The sequence below is a fragment of the Danio rerio genome, chromosome 25 (assembly GCF_049306965.1).
Source record: "Danio rerio strain Tuebingen ecotype United States chromosome 25, GRCz12tu, whole genome shotgun sequence".
Taxonomy (NCBI): Eukaryota; Metazoa; Chordata; class Actinopteri; order Cypriniformes; family Danionidae; genus Danio; species Danio rerio.
Genome location: NC_133200.1, coordinates 4,961,010 through 4,985,000, shown reverse-complemented (window position 1 = coordinate 4,985,000; position 23,991 = coordinate 4,961,010). Strand labels below are relative to the sequence as shown.

Here is a 23,991-nt window from a genome sequence, read left to right as displayed (position 1 = left end):
AAGAGACTCAAACATCTGTTGACCATCACACACTTCACAGAGCTCACCCGAACTGAACTGAGCTCTCAAACATGCGTGCTTACATCTCAAAGGTAAAACAACCATAGGAGAAGTCCTCTTAAAGGGGATGTGACATTTATACACAATGCATATCAAACATTAAGCGACCGTTACAATATCATAATAATTGACCTAAAAAAAAAAGCAGCGCAATCACTACCAGACTGCTGTTGTGTTTGCGATAAGGAGGGACAAGGCTGAATCCAGCTTCTTATTGGCAGCTACTTATTGACTCTATCTGGTCCACCTTAAAAACCACGACGCTTTTATTTTTCAGCTTTGCGCTCAAGAAAACAACATTTTTAATCTAAGCAAGGGCGTATTTTGCGGTCCTGGCGCCATCTTGTGGATAGACAACGTCAACTGGCTTTAGTCCACTACACTATGGCAAGCTAATGGTCGCCGAAAGCTCTCTTAGAAATTGTAAATATTTTAAAATAGGCACTATTCTTACAAATAAACGGCATAGTTGCAATCTAAACAACTACATTCTCGACTAAAAAAACCATCAAAAGTACATTTTGTTGTCTAACAACAGTAATATTTGTCAAACTGTAGCGTCTCTCTGCTTGTTGGCTGTATGTGGGCGGAGTAATACACAGAGGTGAAGGGTGAATGCCTTTGGGTGATGTTACTGGCAAAATATTGCACTGCTATCAGCCAATCAGATTCAAGAAGCAGACAGAACTGTTGTATAAATGTATGTGTGTATGTGTGTGTATATATATATATATATATATATAAGGTGTATATATATAATTCTCTTGTGATACTTGTATATGTAGTGTTAGTGCACTACTTAAACAACAGCATGCTAATTTTATTTTCTAGATCCTTTAAGCAGAATAAATCGCACTTGTGTGTGTGTGTTTGTGTGTGTGTGTTTTCCTGCTCAACAGATCATTCCTAAATAGCATTACCAGCAGCGTGTTGTAGCCGCTGAACCTGCATATCTTTCCTCCGGTGTCTGTCGCTCGGCTCGTCCCCACAGGCCAGGAGAGTCGCCGGCAGTTGTTTATCTATTGTCCTTCATCTTTATGGCTTTATCAGGGAACAACAGAGCGAAACAGTGAGAGATAGTGAGAGGAATTACAGGAGTAGATTATGGCAAATGGCTAAATGAATAGAGTATTGCGCTGAGAAGAAGAGTGAAGGAAAGGATACAAAGATGGACACTGGGAACGAGCAAACACAGGAGAAATGAAGAGAGCGAGCGAGTGAGTGTACGGCGGATGACCATGAGCCGTTATGAATATGACAGAGGAGAGGCCGACTGACCTTTAAGCCTCCATTAATCACCGCACTAATGGCCAAACTGATTAGGAAAGGGCCGTTCACACTCGGCCATTTACACACACTAAATGACCTGAAGCCATTCATTTACACCGCGAGGGAGATTTTCACTGACATGCAGATCACTGCCGATGACACAAGCAGAATATAACTATATCCTTATCAGCTGTCTGTCATGTCATCTCTCTATCCGTCCTGCCTCTGCATCCTGTTGGTATTGTCTATCCTATCATGTCTACCCTAATTGTCTAAATGTAACTTGTGGCGTACTGCAGGGGTCAGTCTCCGGTTCTGTTTCTATTTAATCATTTTAATGGGTTGATTAACAAATATCCATTCATCCATCCGTTCCTTCATCCATACAAACAAGTTGTGGCATACCAGAAATAGGTAATAGCTTTAGATGTTGGAGAACATTCAATCCATCCCAATCCCATCCATTCATCCATCCATCCAATTCAATACCATCCATCCATCCATCCATCCATCTATCCCAATCCAATCCCACTCATCCATCCATCCAAATCCAATCCCATTAATTCATCCATCCATCCATTCCATCCATCCATTCCATCTCATCCCATCCAATCCAATCCAATCCATCCATTCCAAATCCATCCATCCATTCATCCTGATCCAGTCCCATTCATACAACCATCCCAATCCCATCCATCCATCCCATTCATTTACCTGTCCCTATCTAACCCTAATCGATCCATCCATCCATCCCAAGCCATCTGTCAATCCAATCATCCTGATCCAGTTCCATTCATCCATCCTAATCCAATGCCATCCACCCATCCATCCCAATCCAATCCCATTCATCCATCCATTCATCCATCCCATTCATTCACCCATCCATCCCTTTCTAATCCCATTCATCCATCAATCCCAATCCAATCCCATTCATCTTTCCATCCCAATCCCATCCATCCCAATACCATTCATCCATTCAACCCAATCCAATTACATCCATCCATCCATCCATCCATCCATCCATCCATCCATCTGTATCCAATCCTATTCATCAATCTATCCCAATTCAATACTATTCATCCATTCATATATCCCCATCTAATCCCATTAATCCATGCCAATCCATCCAACTCCAATCCCATTAATCCATCCATCCATCCCATTTATCCAATCCATCCACCCATCCATCCATCCAAGTCCAATCCACTCCAATCCATCGCAAATCCATCCATCCAATCATCCTGATCCAGTCCCATTCATCCATACATCCAATCCCATCCATCCATCAATCCATCCATTCATCCATCCATCCATCCGTCCATCTATCCATCCATCCATCCATCCACCTGTATCCAATCCTATTTATCAATCTATCCCAATTCAATACTATTCATTCATTCATCTATCCCAATACAATCCCATTAATCCATGCCAATCCATCCAACTCCAATCCCATTAGCTCATCCATCCATCCATCCATCCATCCATCCCATTTATCCAATCCAATTAATCCATCCATCCATCCATCCATCCATCCACCCCAGTCCAATCCAATCCAATCCATCCCAAATCCATCCATCCAATCATCCTGATCCAGTCCCATTCATCCATACATCCAATTCCATTCATCAATCCATCCATTCATCCGGCCATCCATCCATCCATCCATCCCAATCCAATCCAATCCAATCCAATCCAATTAATCCATCCCAATGCAATCCAATTCATCTATTCCAATCCAATCCCATTCATCCATCCATCCACACATTAGTTGAAACCAGTTGAAACCTGATTAACGTATTAAGTTAAGGTAACATAACTTTTTGTCATATAGTTATGTTGCACTGTAAAATACAAAGGAGCTGAAGTAATGTTGAAGTCTGCTTATAAAGTTACAAAGCTGTGCTATAACTGCGACAGATGCAGTTTCGGTGCAGTAGAAAAGCTTTTTGTGTCCTACTAAAAGCTTTTTCAGAATGAAAGTAAAAGTTTTGAGTTCTTAAAGTTGAAGCGTGTTTCACAAAAGATGAAGAAAATATGATTAGTTGGCTGTGGATGTCTGTTCCCGTCTCCTCCATCAGCCGGTGTGAGGACAGCGGTGTACGGGTCACATGTGGGTGTGGGTCAGCGCAAACTACCCTTTCTTCTGCCATTTTCTTCATCCAGTAATACGGGATCAAATGTCCGGTGGCAGGCAAACAGAGCGGACAGCTTCACACATTCACACAGTGTGCTTTGGTGTAGATAAAAAGCTTTAGCCTCGGCCTAAAGAGAGATTTATATTGCATGACCTGAGAAACTGAAAACCTCAGTCTCTCTCTCTCTCTACACTTCCTTCCCAGACGACTCCGTGAAAATGTCAACCGAGGCTTAAAACTCATTCGTGAGATGATCAGACTATTAAACGGAAACAATCGCAGCCGTCATCGCATACAAAAAGCTGCTAACTCTCTGTGTCATATCTCCTCCATTATGTGGCGCGTTTGAAAAGCTTTCATTACAGGCTTTTGTGCTTCTGCTGATCACTGTTGGGAAGACACTTGTCACGCCACACGCTACTCATCATTTAAAGCGGTTAAACTACAGTCGAACTATAGTCACGCTTTCACTGGTGGTTAGCTACACTTCAGTTTATACGGTATATCAAACACATGATGGACGAACAGCTGTATTAACTAAAATAACATTGACAGAAAGGATGTGTAATGCTGTGTGCAGGCTAACACACACACAAATTACTGTTTATACACTTAACGGCCACTTTATTAGGTACACCTTACTAGTATCGGGTTGGCCCCCTTTTGCCTTCAGAACTGCCTTAATCCTTCGTGGCAGAGATTCAACAAGATACTGGAAATATTCCTCAGAGATTTTGACATGATATTATCATGCAGTTGCTGAAGATTTTTCGGCTGTACATCCATGACGCGAATTTCCCAAAGGTGCTCTATTGGATTGAGATCTGGTGACTGTGCAGGCCATTTGAGTACAGTGAATTCATTGTCATGTTCAAGAGTCAACCACTCACTGGATTTTTTTTTTCTTTGTTTCAGACCATTCTCTGTAAATGCGAGAGATGGTTGTGCGTGAAAATTCCTGTAGGTCAGCAGTTTCTGAAATACTCAGACCAGCCCGTCTGGCACCAACAACCATGCCTTGTTCAAAGTCCCTTAAATCCCCTTTTTTCCCAATTCTGATGCTCGATTTGAACTTCAGCAGATCGTCTTGGCCATGCCTAAATGCATTAGGTGCGTTTGATATGAAGCACAGCTGCAGCCGATGATCAACGAGACGAGGAGCCGTCAAGTCGGACACTTCGGGGGCTCACAGTTGCTGCAGCCATGATGACTGATCGAATGGCGGTATCATTTATTTCTTTATTTGTTGAAATAACAACAAAGTATATAAAGTACAAATAAATCAGAATACAGTCTCTGCAAACTATAGTTCGTTTTTAAACAATAATTCTAATTAAATTTAAGTTGTTTGTATAACAAACGCATGAGAAATTTGGGGAAAAAGAGAAGATAAATGAGCTATACTTTAAGTAGAAATTTCCCAGAAAGAGCAGGGAGCCTACATCAATAGCCCCTTTCACACATACAGACCTTTCCGGAAAATTGCCGGCAATTTTCCGGAAAGGTCTGTATGTGTGAACAGGTCATTTTTGAAAATACCAGTAAATTCGTTCTGGCTATTTTCCGGAAAGAGAAGTTGTAACATTACTGGCAATTTGCCAGAATGCTGCCCTGTGTGAATGCAGAAGGAAGATTACCGTAATAAGCGCGTGCACGTCTAGAACATGCTGACGTGAGACGTCTGATTTAGCCAATCACAACAGTCAGACGCATTTACGTCCGCGCGGTTTATGAGAATAAAAGCCTTTGGAAAATTTTTTCAGACACATTTAGCTGCTAGAAGTTAGTCAGATCACGTGTATATGTTCTTCTTAATGCCAACTGTGTAAATAATCATCGATGAGATGCTTATGATAAGCCGTTGTTTGTTTACCTTCAAGCTTTGCGTGTGCCTGTGAAACAGCCTATGAGTGCCTGCACACGCACATATTATGAACATCTCGACATGAGAAAGTGATCCTGTGAAAGTTGTTCACAATATTGATCATCCACAGAGTTTGTAATTTAGTCAAATGTTTACAAAAACAAGCGCAGCCGTTTAAAGCTCATTTGTGGTTAATGATGTCAGAATTTACCAGTATTTTGGAATGGATGTGTGAATGCTCTTTTCCGGAAAATTTCCGTAACGTCCTCGCCTGTGTGAACAGCGCTTTTTTGAATATACTGGTAAAGTCATTCCGGAAATTTTCCAGATATTTACCGGTATCACTGTGTGAAAGGGGCTAATGTCTCTTTTAAAATTTCAGCGTAAGGCTTGACAGGAAATAAAATATTTTACAATCATCAGTGTTGGGCAGTAGCGTCGCTACAAGTAGTGACGCTACTAGCTTAGCTACATTTGTCAGTAGCGTGGCGGTTGCGTCGCTACTTTCTAAATCAAATAGCTTTTCAGTAGCGAAGCAATTTTATTAGTCAAGTAGCGCAGTAGCGTTCACAAAGCTACATTTACTAATTGCAGATGAATAAGTGACGGCACCGACATTCACAGAGCTGTGAGGCCGTTTTCAAGGCGATGAAAGTAAATCCATGATAGCTAGAAAGACAGTTTCTTCTTCTTCCTGTTTTACGGTGGTTGACAGCAAACGTTTTGGTGCATTACTGCCCCCTCTGGTCGGTGACGTCGCCAACCAAATTAGGCTAAGACCAGTAACTTGCTTGATGGAAAGATGACTGAGGGAGAGGAGTTATTTCTGAAGCAGGATTCCTCGTGACCATACCTCGAGAAATACATGTTAAGATGCAATAACTTAATTTCTGATGCTGTGCTCAAAAATACTTTAGTAATTTATAGTAAGTACTACTATAAATGGCTGCATTATGTAGTGTATTAATAAAGAGTTAGGTAAATATATATACCATATGCATAATGCTTATGTCAAAATATTTCTCTTTACTATAAATGACTATATAATTTTTTTAATGTGTAACAACTGCTTTTATTGTATTTTTTTGTTTTAGCTGTTATATACTATAATATGTTTCTGTTTAGTACAGCGTATTATTTACAGTAAATAACTGAACTGAACTATTATGCCTCATATGTTTCATTGGCAGTTTTATTGATCTCTAAGATATGATTGACTTGGATTTAAGTTGCTGCGATTTAAAAATAAAAATTGCAAAAATAGCTTAGATGTAGCTAAGCTACTTTTGCCAAGTAGCTTTTAGCTTAGCTTGCTACATTTCCCAAAGGGTAGCTTTTAGTGTAGTTAAGCTACATTTTAAGTAGAGTAGCTAATAGCTTAACTCCCTACATTTTTCAAGTAGCTTGCCCAACACTGACAATCATATATTTTTACATTTAATATTTATATTTTTTTATCTGTATATAAAAAAAGACCAAACAAACCTGTGCAAACAATGTAGTCATTATGAACGAATTATTTAACAAAAGCTGGTCCTGCAGTAAAATATCTGAAGTTTAATAAGCATGATGTGTACAAGATAGAGATGGTACAACAAGTTAATTGTTTGTTTTGAAATTTGTGAGAGGTAATTTGTCAATTAATAAAAGCGAAACACATGCTGTTGTTGTCATGCGGTGAACTCGGACAATCGTGTCATATAGGTGTCGTCATCATCGCAGCTCCCGCAGCGTTCTTCAGATGCGGCACTGGCTGAATTGTTTGATCTCGAAGCGCTCTCGTGGTACTTTCATGCCATATATGACTTGGCGTTGGCGCAGCATCAATCCAGACAACATTTCTAACCAGCATGCACTGCTTTAATTCGCTTGTTAAGTGTGACGCCACGCAAAGTGGCTTCCGGGTCCAATCGCTCTATTCAACTGAATGGGGAGATTCATGAAATGTTAATAATAAACGTTTACAAAGCGATTTAATACTTTCGAAAGTCACGATCCCAATATATATGTCCATGCCTAATATCCAATGGCCAGAAAGTGATTCATTTTTTTATAAATTGTAAAATTTTTGGTATTTGGTATGCAGCAAGCCCAGAGATTGTACACTATGAGTTTATATAAAATTAACTTTATTGTGTGATAAAAATAAAACGTGATAATAAACGAATGATTTCTCCACTCAAATGAGTGGCGGCTTGGACCCGGAAACAGTATTACATACGTCACAAACACTTCACCACTTAACAAGCGGATACAGATTTCGATTGATCTGTGCAGCGCTGCATGAAGTCGAATGCACCTATTGACTTGCTGCCATGTGATTGGCTGATTAGAAATTTGCGCCAACAAGCAGTTGAACAGGTGTACCTAATAAAGTGGCCAGTGAGTGTATCTAACGTACACTGTAAAAAATATATATATTCCTGTCTTAAATTTTTAATAAATTATGAATAAAATGCGCAGAAAGACCAAAAATCTATCACATTTGACTAATTTTGATTTATAAAAATAGTTTTACATCAATATATGGATATATGTTAGTATAGTTCTGCTATATTTCTGCCTAAGTTATTTTTTATTTTATTCATTTATCCCTATATTTTGTAGAAATATGAACAACACATTTCCTTTAGTCATATTTAAACAAAAATATGTATTATAATAGGAAAAATAATAATGGACTAATCTTTTCTGTGTAATAATATTAAATTTAATCCAATAATGACAGCTCTGCCATGACTATAACACCTTAAACCCCAAAATTACAGTAAAAACAACCGTTTAAACCACTTTACACCTCCAATTAAGCAAGTCTTACTTGAAGAATAACTGTAAATGCTTTTATTAATATCATTTCTGCTTTAAATCCTTCAAAAACAGGGCAATTTGCCACCGCTTGAAGCATTTGAGAGCAGATGTTTATAGTCACACAAAAAAGTGGTGAAAAATGTCACCCAAACAAAGAAAAGGGTTTTAAGTGTAGCTACCTCAGAGGCAAAAGAAATAAATAAACAACCACACGTCAGATTTGAGTGGGTAGAAATTGCTCTGTCAGGTTTTCAGCTCTTTCTCTGTCATTTGCGGGTCATGCGATATTTCAATTTGCAGCGCTAATTCACTTTATCTGTCTGAAGGATTTGATAATGGAGTAAATTACAGTGTGAGAGAGAGAGAAAAGCAGAGAAGGTGAGCCGCTAAAAACATCCAGCTGCTAGTCGTGTTAGCCGCTACGCTAACAAGCCAGAGCACTTAGCGCTGGCGCTCTGATGTAAACGGCTGGTTCCTCTGAAATATTCATACGCTCCAGTTTGTCCAGGCACTTGTGGCTCTCCAGCTAAAATGAGCAGAAATTAAACAATAATAACTGATGTATAACTGGAATATATCAACAGCAGCCATTTTATTTGCCTTTGGGAAATGTATTGCTGGTTCGAGCCTCGACTGGGTCAGTTGGCTTTTCTGTGTAGAGTTTGCATGTTCTCCCTGTGTTGGTGTGGGTTTCCAGCGGGTGCTCCGGTTTCCCCCACAAGTCCTAAGACATGTGGTACAGGTGAATTGGGTCAAAAATGGTCCGTATGAGTGTGTATGGATGTTTCCCAGTGATGGGTTGCAGTTGGAAGGGCATCCGCTGTGTAAAACATTTATTCAGTCATTCTTTTTTTCGGCTTAGTCCATTTATTATTCAGGAGTCACCACAGCAGAATGAACCGCCAACCTATCTAGCACATTTTTACGCAGCAGATGCCCTTCCAGCCACAACCCCAACTCTGGGAAACATCCACACACACTCTCATTCAAAATCATACACTACAGATAATTTAGCCTACCCACTTCACCTGTACCGCATGTGTTTGGACTGTGGGGGAAACCGGAACACCTGGAGGAAACTCATACGAACGCAGGGAGAACATGCAAACTCCATACAGAAACGCCAATAACTGACCCAGCCGAGGCTCGAACCAGCAACCTTCTTGCGACAGCACTACCTCCCACGTTGCTGCGTAAAACATATGCTGGATAAGTTGGCGGTTCGTTCCACTGTGGCGACCCCGGATTAATAAAGGGACTAAGCCGAAAAGAAATTGAATGAATGAATGAGTGAATGAGTAAATGAAATTCATTGTTGATATTAGCCTTTGTGTTTTATTTGAACTGTTTTAGTATGGACAACTTTTCAATTCATTGGTTATTTGATTAATTTGTAAATGTATTATTTGTTAGGGGAGGTATATTAATACAGCATGATATTGCATTTTTATCTGCGGAATTTAATGTAATGTATGAAAGGCGGCATTATTGACTGAAGAAGATACATTTCTGTTTCTGTTTAGTTTGGTAAAGTTGCAATAAGGACATACATTGCCATATATTGCTAAATTTATATGTATAATATTGCGTGTAATATATAGATATTGTGGGTGCTTTGGTGATGCCCACCATTTTGTATTGTAATATACAGTTTGACAGTTTAAGAAACTTGTTTTTTTTTTTTTTTAATTATATGGGGTGGGCACCAGTACGGTGTCTTTATCGCATTTTGCTCTTCAAAATGCATCACACAATCTCTATTGTAGACAGGTTGGGACTGCAGGAAGGCCAGTCTATTATCTGAATCCTCTTCCTGTGCAGTCAGGACTTTGTATCGTGTGTAGAAGGTGGTTTTCTTGTTCAAATATGCATGGATGTGAAATTTGCATGTGTTCCAAAATCTCTATGTACTTTTCAGCATTAATGGTGCCTTCAAAGAAGTGGAAGTTACCTTTGCCAAGAGCACTGATACAACCCCATACCATGACAGACCCTGGCTTTTGGACTTGTTGCTGGTGTAACAGTCTGGATGATTCTTTTATTTGGTCAAGAGCACACAGCGTCCTTTTCTCCCAAAAAATACCTGAAATATTGATTCATCCAATGATGGTCCAACCCAGATACCTCAGAGTCCAGAGAAGTTGACCTCGCTTCTGGACACTGTTAACATAGGGCTTCCTTTTGGCAAAGTACAGTTTTAACTGGCATTTATGGATGTAACAATGTATTGTGGTACACGACAGGCTTGCTGCAGTAGTCCTGAGCCCAGGTAGTGATATAGCTTATAGATCAAGGATTCTTTATCTATCTATCTGTCTATCTATCTGTCTATCTGTCCGTCCATCTGTATATCTATATATCATCCATCCATCCATATATCTATCTATCCATGTATCCGTTTGTCAATATCTGTCTATCTATCTGCCTATCTATCTGCCTATCTATCTATCTATCTATCTATCTATCTATCTATCTATCTATCTATCTATCTATCTATCTATCTATCTGTCTGTCTGTCTGTCTGTCTGTCTGTCTGTCTGTCTGTCTGTCTGTCTGTCTGTCTGTCTGTCTGTCTTTCTGTCTGTCTGTCTGTCTGTCTGTCTGTCTGTCTGTCTGTCTCTATCTATCTATCTATCTATCTATCTATCTATCTATCTATCTATCTATCTATCTATCTATCTATCTATCTATCTATCTATCTATCTATCTATCTATCTATCTATCTATCTGCCTCTCTCTATCTCTCTCTATCTCTCTATCTATCTATCTATCTATCTATCTATCTATCTATCTATCTATCTATCTATCTATCTATCTATCTATCTATCTATCTATCTATCTATCTATCTATCTATCTATCTATCTATCTATCTATCTATCTATCTATCTATCTATCTATCTGCCTCTCTGTCTATCTATCTATCTATCTATCTATCTATCTATCTATCTATCTATCTATCTATCTATCTATCTATCTATCTATCTGTCTATCTGTCTGTCTGTCTGTCTGTCTGTCTGTCTGTCTGTCTGTCTGTCTGTCTGTCTGTCTGTCTGTCTATCTATCTATCTATCTGCCTCTCTGTCTATCTATCTATCTATCTATCTATCTATCTATCTATCTATCTATCTATCTATCTATCTATCTATCTATCTATCTATCTATCTATCTGCCTCTCTGTCTCTCTATCTATCTATCTATCTATCTATCTATCTATCTATCTATCTATCTATCTATCTATCTATCTATCTATCTATCTATCTATCTATCTATCTATCTATCTATCTATCTATCTATCTATCTATCTGTCTGTCTGTCTGTCTGTCTGTCTGTCTGTCTGTCTGTCTATCTATCTATCTATCTGCCTCTCTGTCTCTCTGTCTCTCTATCTATCTATCTATCTATCTATCTATCTATCTATCTATCTGTCTGTCTGTCTGTCTGTCTGTCTGTCTGTCTGTCTGTCTATCTATCTATCTATCTGCCTCTCTGTCTCTCTGTCTCTCTATCTATCTATCTATCTATCTATCTATCTATCTATCTATCTATCTATCTATCTATCTATCTATCTATCTATCTATCTATCTATCTATCTATCTATCTATCTATCTATCTATCTGCCTCTCTGTCTATCTATCTATCTATCTATCTATCTATCTATCTATCTATCTATCTATCTATCTATCTATCTATCTATCTATCTATCTATCTATCTATCTATCTATCTATCTATCTATCTATCTATCTGCCTCTCTGTCTCTCTCTATCTATCTATCTATCTATCTATCTATCTATCTATCTATCTATCTATCTATCTATCTATCTATCTATCTATCTATCTATCTATCTATCTATCTATCTATCTATCTATCTATCTATCTAGCTGTCTGTCTGTCTGTCTGTCTGTCTGTCTGTCTGTCTGTCTGTCCGTCCGTCCGTCCGTCCGTCCGTCCGTCCGTCCGTCCGTCGTATCCATCCATCCATCCATCCATCCATCATCCATCCATCCATCTACCTTACTGCTGATCGTACTTGATTAGTCGAGAAATGGTGACCATACTGAAATCCTCCTCGTCATCATCCAACAGCACTTTGAATGTATTTGAGAAGTTGTTCTTTGTCTTGAGTTCTTTGTCTCGAGTCTGATAAGAAGAGTTACTGAAGTGAAACTGCAGTGTGGACTCATTTACATATCAACAATATGTTTGTGGCATCCGTCCGTCCATACCTGCTGCTGAGGTAATGAGGAGGAAGCAGAATAGAGGATGTTATTCCTGAAGAGCAGACTGAAGCTGTTAGCAGAGCTTTAATCCAGCGCTGCAGCTCAAACTCTACTGCTTCTCTATCATTAAGAGTTTACCAATGCGTGTGTGAGAGAGACTGTGTGCGTGAGTGTGTTAGCGAGTGAGCGTGAGAGAGAGAGTGTGGGTGTGTGGGAGTGAGCAAGTGTGTGTGGTGTGTATGTGTGTGTGAGAGAGTGTGTATATGTGCATGTACATGTGTATGTGTGTGTTTGCATGTATGTGTGTACATGTGTAATAGTATGTGTACGTGTGTGTGCATGCGTACGTGTGTGTTTATAATGCACTGGGGATCGCTGATGATCATCATACTGAAGCTCTGATAAGACTATTACGCTCAGGATCTCACAGCGAGTGTGATCTCACACACACACACACACACACACACACACACACACACACACACACACACTGTCCTCTGTCTCTGCATGGCTTTTAGAGGTTTAATGCAAATGTTGTGAGAAACGGCAGAGATTATTGAGCTCTTTCTTTTAGCAGCTTCAGTTTGATCATCTAAAGGTGAATCTTGTGAAAACTCCTGTGTTTATGCTAAAATTATGAGGAAGAAGATAAGAAATTTAATTCAGCTGAGGGAAAATGAAGGCTGTTTAAGGGCTTTTCATATCTGTGTCTCCGTTATTATCATTCATGATGATGAAATACATTTTCTTTAAAAAAAATCTAATTATTTGACTTCAGTTTTTGTCAGGGATTTATTCTGGATCCTTTTACATTTCTTTTAATACTCAGAAATAATTTTAATTTTAATTAGCTTAAAATAAAGACAGCTCAACAAACACTACCAACCCAAACACTGCTGAAAAGAAATGTCAGTAATATGAGTAAGAATTATTCTAATTTATTTATGACTGTTTTGCTTTTAATTTTTAATTCATATTTTTAAAGTAGGTTATAATAATGATAGTTAGGTTATTATGTATTATAAGCATTTTTTTTGTTAATAGTAATAATAATATATTAATAAAAATACTTTAATAAGAATAATAATAAGAAAACTATTATAATAATAATATAATAATAATAATAATTTAATATAATAATAATATTAATATAATGGTAACATTTATAATAATAATGACAATAATAATAATAATATAATACTACTTGTACTACTACTACTATTACTACTGAAAATAATAATATAATAATAATTATTATTATTATTATTGTTATTATTATATAACTACTAATAAATATGATTGCATTATATTTTTCTGTTTTATTCATTATAATATAAAGGTAAGTATAATTAATATTATAATTAATAAAATAATAATGTTTATTTGATAGAATTGGAAAAAGTATAAATAATAATAATAATAATAATAATAATAATAATAATAATTTAACGTTCAAAATTATAATAAAAATGCCTCATGATACATAAAAAATTGTGTAAATGTGTAAATATTAATAAAAAAATAAACATGAAAAGTACTAGTAGTAGTAGTATTATATTATTATTATTATTATATTAAATTATTATTATATTATTAGTAATATTATATTCTAATATAATAATTATGATAATACTAATAATAGGAAAAAGGTAATAATAATTAACATTATAATTAATAAATAATAATTTATTTGATGGAATTGGAAAAAATTGTGGTAAAAAAATGGACAAAAATAATGTTTAAAACCATTTAAATAATGGATCAACAATTATCTATTTAATAATAATAATTATTATTATTATTATTATTATTATTATTGTCAGACCTTTTCAGAGAAAATGCTCTAAATTCTAATTAAAATAATGCATCATAATGCCTTAAAAAGATCTGTAAATTTATAAATAATAATCGTGTAAAATTATTAATAATAATAATAATAATAATAATAATAACAATTATAGTACAGATAATAATAATAATAATTGTTATTAATAATAATATTGTCAGTTTGCAGAAAATATTTTAAATTGTAATTAAAATGATGTCTCATGATAAATATTTTTTTCTGACAAGTGCATATAATAATATTAATAAATAATAATAATAATAATAATAATTGTTCAATTTAATAATAATAAATGGCCTTTGCATGCTAGTGAAATTCATCCCGCTGTTGTCAAAAATACAATCCAACTTGATGTGTTTATTTCCCATGGGCTTTTCTTTCGCACGTCTGCGCTGTGAACTTCCCAGAATAAGCTGCGATGTTTTGTCCATTTCTGCTCTTCAGAGGCTGCGAGCGAGTTATTGTCTGTTTCATACTGCCCGACTGTAATATTACAGCGAGACTTCTTAATATATCCGAGATGAGAATCACAGAAAGCGTCACACGGAGAGCAGCGCTATCTGCAGACGCCAAAACAATAACCAAAGCTCTCCTTATCACCCTCCGTCTGTACGCTCCTGCTAACTGCACACTGTTTAGCTCGACAAATATGAGTGTGTGTGTGTGTGTGTGTGTGTGTGTGTGTGTGTGTGTTACATATGAAGTCTCCATGAAATCAAAGTGAAATTATTTTGGCCTGTTAATATCAATGTGTTAGTATTATATTATACAGTTAAAATCAGAATTATTAGCCCTCCTGTGAATTTTGAAACCAGGGTGGACATTTCAGAAAGACAATGATCCAAAATACAGCCATGGAAACTTTCAAATGCTTTCAGAGAAAGAAAATCAAGCTGTAGAATGGCCCAACCAATCACCTGACTCCAATCCAACACATGATAGAAATTAAAGAACAGATTTGACAGTCGAGACCCACAGAACCATCAAGATTTTGACTCTCTGTTGAAGTCTGTGAGAAACTCACACCTGAGCAATGCACGTGACTTCATTCTCAATATGAGAGGCGTCTTTAAGCTGCCGTCGCCCAAAAAGCCTTTTATATAAAGTGTTAAATACATTTATTTCTCCTTGTGTCATTAGATTGTAATTACACAGAACTCATTTTTTTCAGATTGTTTTTGCTTTATTTTTATGTTTGTATTGTTTGAGTTTTTACCAAAATCTGGCTCAAGACCATGCCGGCAGCTCCTTTAGAAATGTTATTCCCAGGAAAAAAAAACGTGACGTGTTCAATACTTATTTCCATATCTCCAAACGTCTCCTGAAGTATAGCAAGACCAAGTCCTCATAAAGATAGTTGTGCAAGTGTGTGTGTGTCCTTGAGCAGGGACATTTCTGTCGTCTTTTTAGATGTCATCACTGTATTGGTGCTCGGGTCGGAGACAGACGTAACTTACCTTCATCCTCCTGTTCTTCCCCTCTGTTCCCCCGGGGTCAGGAACGATTACACCGGCACACACTCTGATAAAAGACCATAAAAACTATGTGTGTGTGTGTGTGTGAGAGAGAAATATAATCCACTGCTCTGCGTCTTCCTCAGATAGAGGTGAAGGTTGTTTTTTTGATGAAGACCAAGATCAAGGCCACAGGTTTATAGTCGGACGCCAAACCAACACATTTCATAGAACTTATGTATTTTAACTAGCTCTTGGTCTTTCATTCAATACCCAAAAACACACACAGTGATTATAATAAATAGATTTTAATTAGCTAATTTGCATGAATGTTTTACATTTTGCAAACACTTACCGGCCACTTTATTAGGTACACCTTACTAGTACCGGCTTGGACCCCCTTTTGCCTTCAGAACTGCCTTAATCCTTCGTGGCGTAGATTCAACAAGCTTCTGGAAATGTTCCTCAGAGATTTTGCTCCATATTGACATGATAGCATCACGCAGTTGCTGAAGATTTGTCGGCTGCACATCCATGATGTGAATCTCCCGTTCCACCACATCCCAAAGATGCTCTATTGGATTGAGGTCTGGTGACTGTGGAGGCCAATTGGGTACAGTGAACACATTGTCATGTTCAAGAAACCAGTCTGAGATGATTCGCGCTTTATGACATGGTGCGTTATCCTGCTGGAAGTAGAAATCAGAAGATAATTACATTGTGGTCATAAAGGGATGGACATGGTCAGCAACAATACTCAGGTAGGCAGTGGCGTTGACATGATGCTTGATTGGTACTAATGGGCCCAAAGTGTGGCAAGAAAATATCCCCCACACCATTACACCACAACTACCAGCCTGAACTGTTGATACAAGGCAGAATGGATCCATGGTTCCATGTTGTTGACGCCAAATTTTGACCTTACCACCCGAATGTTGCAGCAGAAATGGAGACTCATCAGACCAGGCAACGTTTCTTCAATCTTCTATTGTCTAATTTTGCTGAACCTGTGTGAATTGTAGCCTCAGTTTCCTGTTCTTAGCTGACAGGAGTGGCACCCGGTGTGGTCTTTTGCTGGTGTAGCCCATCTGCCTCAAGGTTGGATGTGATGTGCATTCAGAGATGCTCTTTTGCAGATCTCGGTTGTAACGAGTGCTTATTTGAGTTGCCCTCCCAACAGGTGGAACCAGTCTGGCCATTCTCCTCTGACCTCTGGCATTAACAATGCATTTGCGCCCACAGAACTGCCGCTCGCTGGATATTTGCTCTTTTTCAGAACATTCTCTGTAAACCCTAGAGATGGTTGTGCATGAAAATCCAAGCAGATCAGCAGTTTCTGAAATACTTAGACCAGCCCGTCTGGCACCAACAACCATGCCACGTTCAAAGTCACTTAAATCACCTTTCTTCCCCATTCTGATGCTCGGTTTGAACTGCAGCAGATCGTCTTGACCATGTCTACATGCCTAAACGCATTGTGCTGCTGCCATGTGATCGGCTGATTAGAAATTTGCGTTAACGAGCAGTTGGACAGGTGTACCTAATAAAGTGGCCAGCGAGTGTATAATAAATACACATTTGTAGCTTTTACACATGTATTCTACAGGACTGGAGGGAATTAATTCATTAAATTGGTGCATTGTCGATTTGAAAAGGCTCGGTTCTGCTTTCATTTCACAAGGTTGTGCCAGGAGCAGCGGATTAGAAAGTCTGAATACTACATGAACACACACACACACACACACACACAGAGAGAGAGAGACAGACAGACTGCATGAGTGCATCACGCTTTGTCCTTTTGAGTTCACAGGAGAGATCAATCTTAAGCGTTTATCACTCTTTACTCCCATCTCTCCCTCCCTCCATCTCCTCCCTACACCTCCATCAGCAGATGTGTCCATTCATCATATTTTGTCAGCTTCCTTCCTGCCTCTCTCCGTCTCGTTCTGCCTCTTCGTCTTACATCTGCAGCCCTCAGTGCTTGTTATACCTGAAACTCCCTTAATATGTATGAAAAGGAGACACTTCTCGCTTGAGCTGTTTTTAGGTGTCATCGTCTGAAAACACGATCCATAGTGAGCATGTAAATGCAGACTCTTCCAGCCGCGTATTGATTTTAGGTGTTGTTGTGTCTGACTGTGATCATGAAGCTTAAACTGTCGACAGTCGGTTTTCTCTTTCAGCTCGTTTACCATCATGGCTGAACAGCAATTTAAAGGGCAGTGCTCTATAAAGCACTCGGAACACATCAAACACCTCTATACATACTAGCAACAACATAGCAGCTGTGCTGAAAATCAACCAGAACCTTGTGGTAACCACATAGCAACGCCCTGGCAACCAAATTAAACACAGCAACAACCGTCTTGCTGACTGCATCTCCTTAGCAGCATTGAAAAGCCCACACAGAATATCAGGCTATACGATAGCAACCACCATTGCACCATTAAACATCGTGTTTTTTTAAAATCATTTCAGGAGCCCTGCTGAAAAATCCAGCTTAAACCAGCCTAGGCTGGTTTTAGCTGGTCGACCAGGCTGGTTTTAGAGGGGTTTTGGCCTTTTCCAGGCTGGTTTCCAGCCATTTCCAGCCTGGTCTTAGCTGGTCAGGCTGGAAAATGACCAGCTAAATCCAGCTAAAACCAGCTTGACCAGCCTGGTTTAAGCTGGACATAGCTGGTTTTGGCTGTGCTCCCAGCCTGGCTAGGCTGGTCAAGCTGGTTTTAGCTGGTCATCTCTCAGCCTGACCAGCTAATACCAGCCTGAAAATGGCTGGAAACAAGCCTGGAAATGGCCAAAACCCCTCTAAAACTAGCCTGGTCGACCAGCTAAAACTAGGCTGGTTTAAGTGTTTTTTTTCAGCAGGGAGTTCACACTTAGCTATTACTTAATACTGATTGCTACTTTGGCACGCTGTCTCGGGAGACAACCCTGAGCTCGGAAAGCTTGAGTCCAGGGCTCCCGTCTGGTCATCTGGCATAAAGGGGGTCCGAGATCAGGAAGTTATAGGAAGATCGTCCCTGTAGATCAGGAAGTCCTCCCTATAGGGGGAAAAGGATAGGGGGATTTCTGGGCTACTTATTGAAGGCTAGGATTCATCTGATTGGTTTTCCGTTGATTTGTGATGCGGAATCAGCTGCGGTCAATCTGTCACACCTGCTGCAGTGCCCTCTGGTGGTTTTCAAGGGCACCATTTTTTGTTTTGGTTTTTGTGTTTTGTATCCTAGTCATGTGATCACTCCTTGTTTCCAGCTGTTCCTCATTGTCTAATTAGTTCTGTCTTTATAAGCCCTGTTATGTTGTGTTTAGTTTGCCTTTGGATTTTCAGTGTTCTGTTTAGGTCTGTCGTGCTTTATTCGGGATCTGGTTCATCGTGTTTGGTTTGGTTTGTTTGTTTGTTCACTTTGTTTAGTATCATTATTAAGTTTTTGGATACCTGCCCTGCTGAAAAATCCAGCCTAAACCAGCCTAGGCTGGTTTTAGCTGGTCGACCAGGCTGGTTTTAGACGGGTTTTGGCCACTTTCAGGCTGATTTCCAGCCATTTCCAGCCTGGTCTTAGCTGGTCAGGCTGGGAGATGACCAGCTAAAACCAGCTTGACCAGCCTAGCCAAGCTGGGAGTCCAGCCAAAACCAGCTATATCCAGCTTAAACCAGGCTTGTCAAGCTGGTTTTAGCTGGATTTGGCTCATCATTTTCCAACCTGACCAGCTAAGACCAGGCTGGAAATGGCTGGAAACCAGCCTGGAAATGGCCAAAACCCCCTCTAAAACCAGGCTGGTCAACCAGCTTAAACCAGCCAACCAGCCTAGGCTGGTTTAAGCTGGATTTTTCAGCAGGGTGTTTAGTTTGTGTTTGATTCACTTTTGTGCTTCATTTTTGCACTTCATGTTTTCATCGATTTTGGTACCTTGCCTGTCCCTTTGTCATTTTTTTGGATCTTTATTGTTTGGCAATGAATGTGTTTTGCTGCACTTGGATCTTTCCCTTGTTTTTGTGATACCCAGTCGTGACACAATCATAGCATGAGATCCTCTTGAAATTATTTTGTCAAACTTCACTTTGAATTTCACTGTACTCTAGCAATCGCAGTGTAGAGACCACAGAATAACATGCTGAAAATCTGGCCACCTATTCGGAACGACTTAGCAACCCCGAACTCTTGTAACTGCCCAGCAGCTAACTGAAAATCCCTTCTAATATCTTAGCAAGGGCATAGAAATGCCTTGGCAATCCCCCAACCATCCTAACAACCCACCACTCAGAACAATTTAATTACAACTGTAGTGCAATCTACTTAGAACACCCTAGCATGTTATCCACCAAGCATCATGCTGAAAATAGCAAGGCCTTGGTAACCAAAAACAACATTCTAGCAACTGAACACCCTCTAGAACACTTTAACCACCAATGTCTTAGCAACCAACCATAGTCTTCTAGCAACTGCTTAGCAACACCCCCTCAGAACATTATAATGGACCCTACCTACACTACCTGACAAAAGTCCTGCCATTGACAGTAAGAGCAACACATAGTAACTTGACTTCTAGTTGATCCTTTGGAAAGGTGGCAGAAGGTGGATTTTTCTGACGAATCAACTGTTCATCTGCATCCCAATCATCACAAATACCGCAGAAGACCTACTGGAACCCACATGGAGCCAAGATTCTCATAGAAATCAGTCAAGTTTGGTGAAGGAAAATCATGGTTTGGGGTTATAGTCAGTATGGGGCGTTTGCAAGAGATCTGTGCTCAACCTGCGTTCTGTGTGGGTCCTAACGCCCCAGTGTAGTGAAGGGGACTCGATACTGTCAGTGAGTATAGAGAATAGTAGTGGGCCATTATTGGTGTTAACACGAGACTCTGATTGGGTGTTTAAAAACAAATATCCCCGTTAAAGTCGGGTTGGGAGCTGAGTCTGTTCTATGCAAGCTATGATGACTTTCACCTTGATATTTTAGCGTGGATGTATACCTGGCCGAATTGCACTGTAGGGGGCGAGAGCGAGTCTTCCAACCCGTGTGTATTCCTACTGCAAAATTACCACATCAAACATGACGTACTAACATGGATGGAGTTCACTAGAGTGAATCTGATTAATGTTAGCTCAACATCTAACTATTAGGCACCTGTAGAGTTTATGCGTTCCAGTAAAACATATACAAATAAGATGAATCGGGTGCTTTTAAAATGAATGACAGTAAATGAAAGTCAAACTGGTGAGCAGTCTGACAAAAAAAAGTGCCCTTCTGAATCAAATCAGCAGGACGGCCATCTGGATCTTTCACCTACTTTGAAAACACTACTGACTACGCTTACATGGACATCTGTAGTCTAGTTATTTGCCTAAATAGACAATAATATAAAAAAGGTGTTTGCATGAAGTGCTTTCATGTAAGAGTTTCCTGTAATTTTGGGTGAGTTTAACTGCAGTTTGGCAGTTTCACTTTCACTCATAAACATTTTATTCATGCCCCTGTGACAAATTGGTGTATTAGACGCAAAAAAGTTGTAAGGACTGGTAAAAGTGTTATGGAATTTAATAACCCATGCCAAATGGAAAGAAAAAAAATGTCTGCATTTTGTGGTGTGTGTGTGTGTGTTTGTGTGTGTGTGTTTGTGTGTGTGTGGGTTTGTGCGTGCGGTTGGTCCTTTACTTACAGCCACATGTGTGGATCTTGTCGGAAAATATGGAGAAGTCCTACATAACGGTAATAGTTTGACCACGGTGTTGACTTCAATAACGCCACTAATCTCTGCATACTCCATATCTTAATTCCATTCATGTTTAGTTCAGTAATGACTTTAGTCGGGTTAAAAATCGCTGTTTGGAGCTTATGTAGGCCCACAGTTCAACATTCATGTTTAACTGCATAAACAGTTAGTAAACACAAGTACATCTTATTGAACCAATTTACCAATTGTCATAGTAAAACAGTTTCTCAAGCAGTTTGAGATGCATTTTGGAAACAGGAGATGTGCCCCTTGTCCAATGCGACACCTGGCTTGAGAAACCTGTTCTCAAAGACTTACTTTTAGTCATTATTTGGGGAGCACACATATTCTGAATGCCTTCGGCAGAATTCAAATCAGCCATTTTAATCTAGACACATTTTAAGATTAATATGAGAATGATCTAGATTAAAAAAAATGTATCTATGCCCACCTATAATAGAGAGTCACTGTCCTGACTCTCTGTGGTTATTAAACATCCTGGTCAACCTGGCCAAATTTACCCACTGGCCTCTGTCCATCATGGCCTCCTAACCATCCCAATATCATAATTGGCTTCATCACTCTGTCTCCTTTTCACCAATCAGCTAGTGTGTGGTGTGCTTTCTGGCGCAATGTGGCTGCAGTCGTGTCGTGCAGGTGCTGCAGACTAGTGGTGGATGAGGAGATTCCCTCTAATCTTTATTATTACACAGGAATAATTATCTAAAACACTTTAATTTTTAAATAAAAATTTTAATCATCTTTCTCTCTCTCTCTCTCTCTCTCTCTCAATCTCTCTCTCTCTCTCTCTCTCTCTCTCAATCTCTCTCTCTCTCTCTCTCTCTCTCTCTCTCTCTCTCTCTCTCTCTCTCACTCATTCCCTCCGCAAATGTCTTTTTCTATCTTTCTGAATTTGTTCTCCAGTCACATTTGTCCCCATCATGAAAAATATTGATCCGTCTTTAGGACTTTAGAGACTTCATAAACTCTTAGCGTTCGCGTCAGAGTAAATGTCAGACTGTTCCCCCTCTGCTCGGATATTAACATTGAGTGTGTGTGTGTGTGTGTGTGATTCACAGGCTCCATCTCTTTGAGCGTGCTGCTGGTGTCGTTGGCGGTAACTGTGTGTGGGGTTTGGCTGGTGGCTCTCTGTGGCGTCTGTGGATGGTGTCAACGCAAGCTGGTGAGTTTGAACACACAGACACGCACACACACACACACACACACACACACACACACACACACACACACACACACACTTGTTGCTGGCAAATATTTTAAAACAATCATGTACATGGATTTGTTTTGCAGTGCTGTCCAAAACTGTTCTTGAAGGGCCTTGAAGATGTTGTGAAGTTTAGTTTTAAAGTCTGTGTGAATTTGAAGTTGTCTTTTATTCAACGTAGGCTCATTGTAAAAACGTACCCGTGTAAACATATCTCGAGATCGTGGATTATGTAGCCAGAAGAAGGCTGCATTTGTCTTTAAAGCGAACGCTACCGGGAGTATGACGCCGTTCCTTTTCGTGCTAACTGCCTGACCCCTTACCTCCATATGGACAGATTTTCCGCTGTTACCAGTTTGTTCAGTGGCTCGCCATGTATGCCAGTGGACTTGAGATGGAGAGAGGAGTTGACCACGACGATGAGGTTCGAGTCTGGCGAAGAACGGTTCCAGAAAGCACAAGACAAAAACAGAATCCAAAAAATAAAATAAACAAGTAAATAACAGGGTGAGAATGTGGTAAAATCTGAAAAACGTGGTAAAAATCAGGCGAGGGCTCGTTAGGTTTAGGGAAGTGGGTCAGTTGGTGCTTTGAAAACACTATTGGTTGGGTTTAGGAAAGGAAGAGGGTGAATCAGTCAATTGGTCTGTCAGTTGACAGCGTCCTCTGGTGGATTTACGTGAGAACAGCAGGTGCGAATGGCACTTGCGAGAGTAATTTGAGATCTGAAAAAGCGTACACAGCGGTAATTTGCGAAGACAAAAACTGCAAAAAAAACGTAGCTCCTGGGACGTATTTGGCGCTCGCCAGAAATGTATATAGCGGTACCTATTCAAAATGAGCCAGGGTTGCTTTTATTTCAGCATGTTGATGTACTTTCAACTAAAATTGAATATTAAGTAGGGGGCGGGGCTTTGTTTTTCGTGCTTCATTCCCTCATAGCAAACTAATTGAGGCGTGGATTGGCTGATTGGAATGTTGTTCCAGGATCAACATAAATGTTAATCCAGGAATATGTCATGAAATCAGGTTGGCCCATGGCAACACTAGTAAAATGACGCAGAATGTGGTTCATTTATTAGCTTGTGTTTGTTTTAAAATAAGTATAATGTAAATTGTTGAGTTAATAATAAATAAAGTACTAAATTATTTAATTTTTTCAATTAAAAATAATTATAACAAAGCATTTTTGTTTACGTTTTTCAGCCAAGTCTGTCTAGAGTTTACAGTTTAAGTTTTGGCGCAGAAATTTAATTTGAATGTCTTTTAAAATCGTTTTCATTGTGTTTATATGTTGTTGTGTTGTACCAAAACACACATCTGTGCTCGAAATTGTAGTTGCCATCCACATCTTTTTAATTTAATTGCTTTTCTGCTCATACCTAAACTGTGTA

The 23,991-nt window shown here is 39.1% G+C and overlaps 1 protein-coding gene across 1 annotated transcript in view; it reads left to right on the top strand.

Annotated features, from left to right (window-relative positions):
- The window catches only part of syt7a (synaptotagmin VIIa), a 229,972-nt gene that overhangs the window by 90,426 nt on the left and 115,555 nt on the right, over positions 1-23,991 (top strand). The window contains exon 2 of the mRNA XM_021470598.3: positions 22,452-22,555. Coding sequence (XP_021326273.2) covers positions 22,452-22,555 — 104 coding nt within the window. The remainder of the gene's footprint in view (positions 1-22,451; positions 22,556-23,991) is intronic.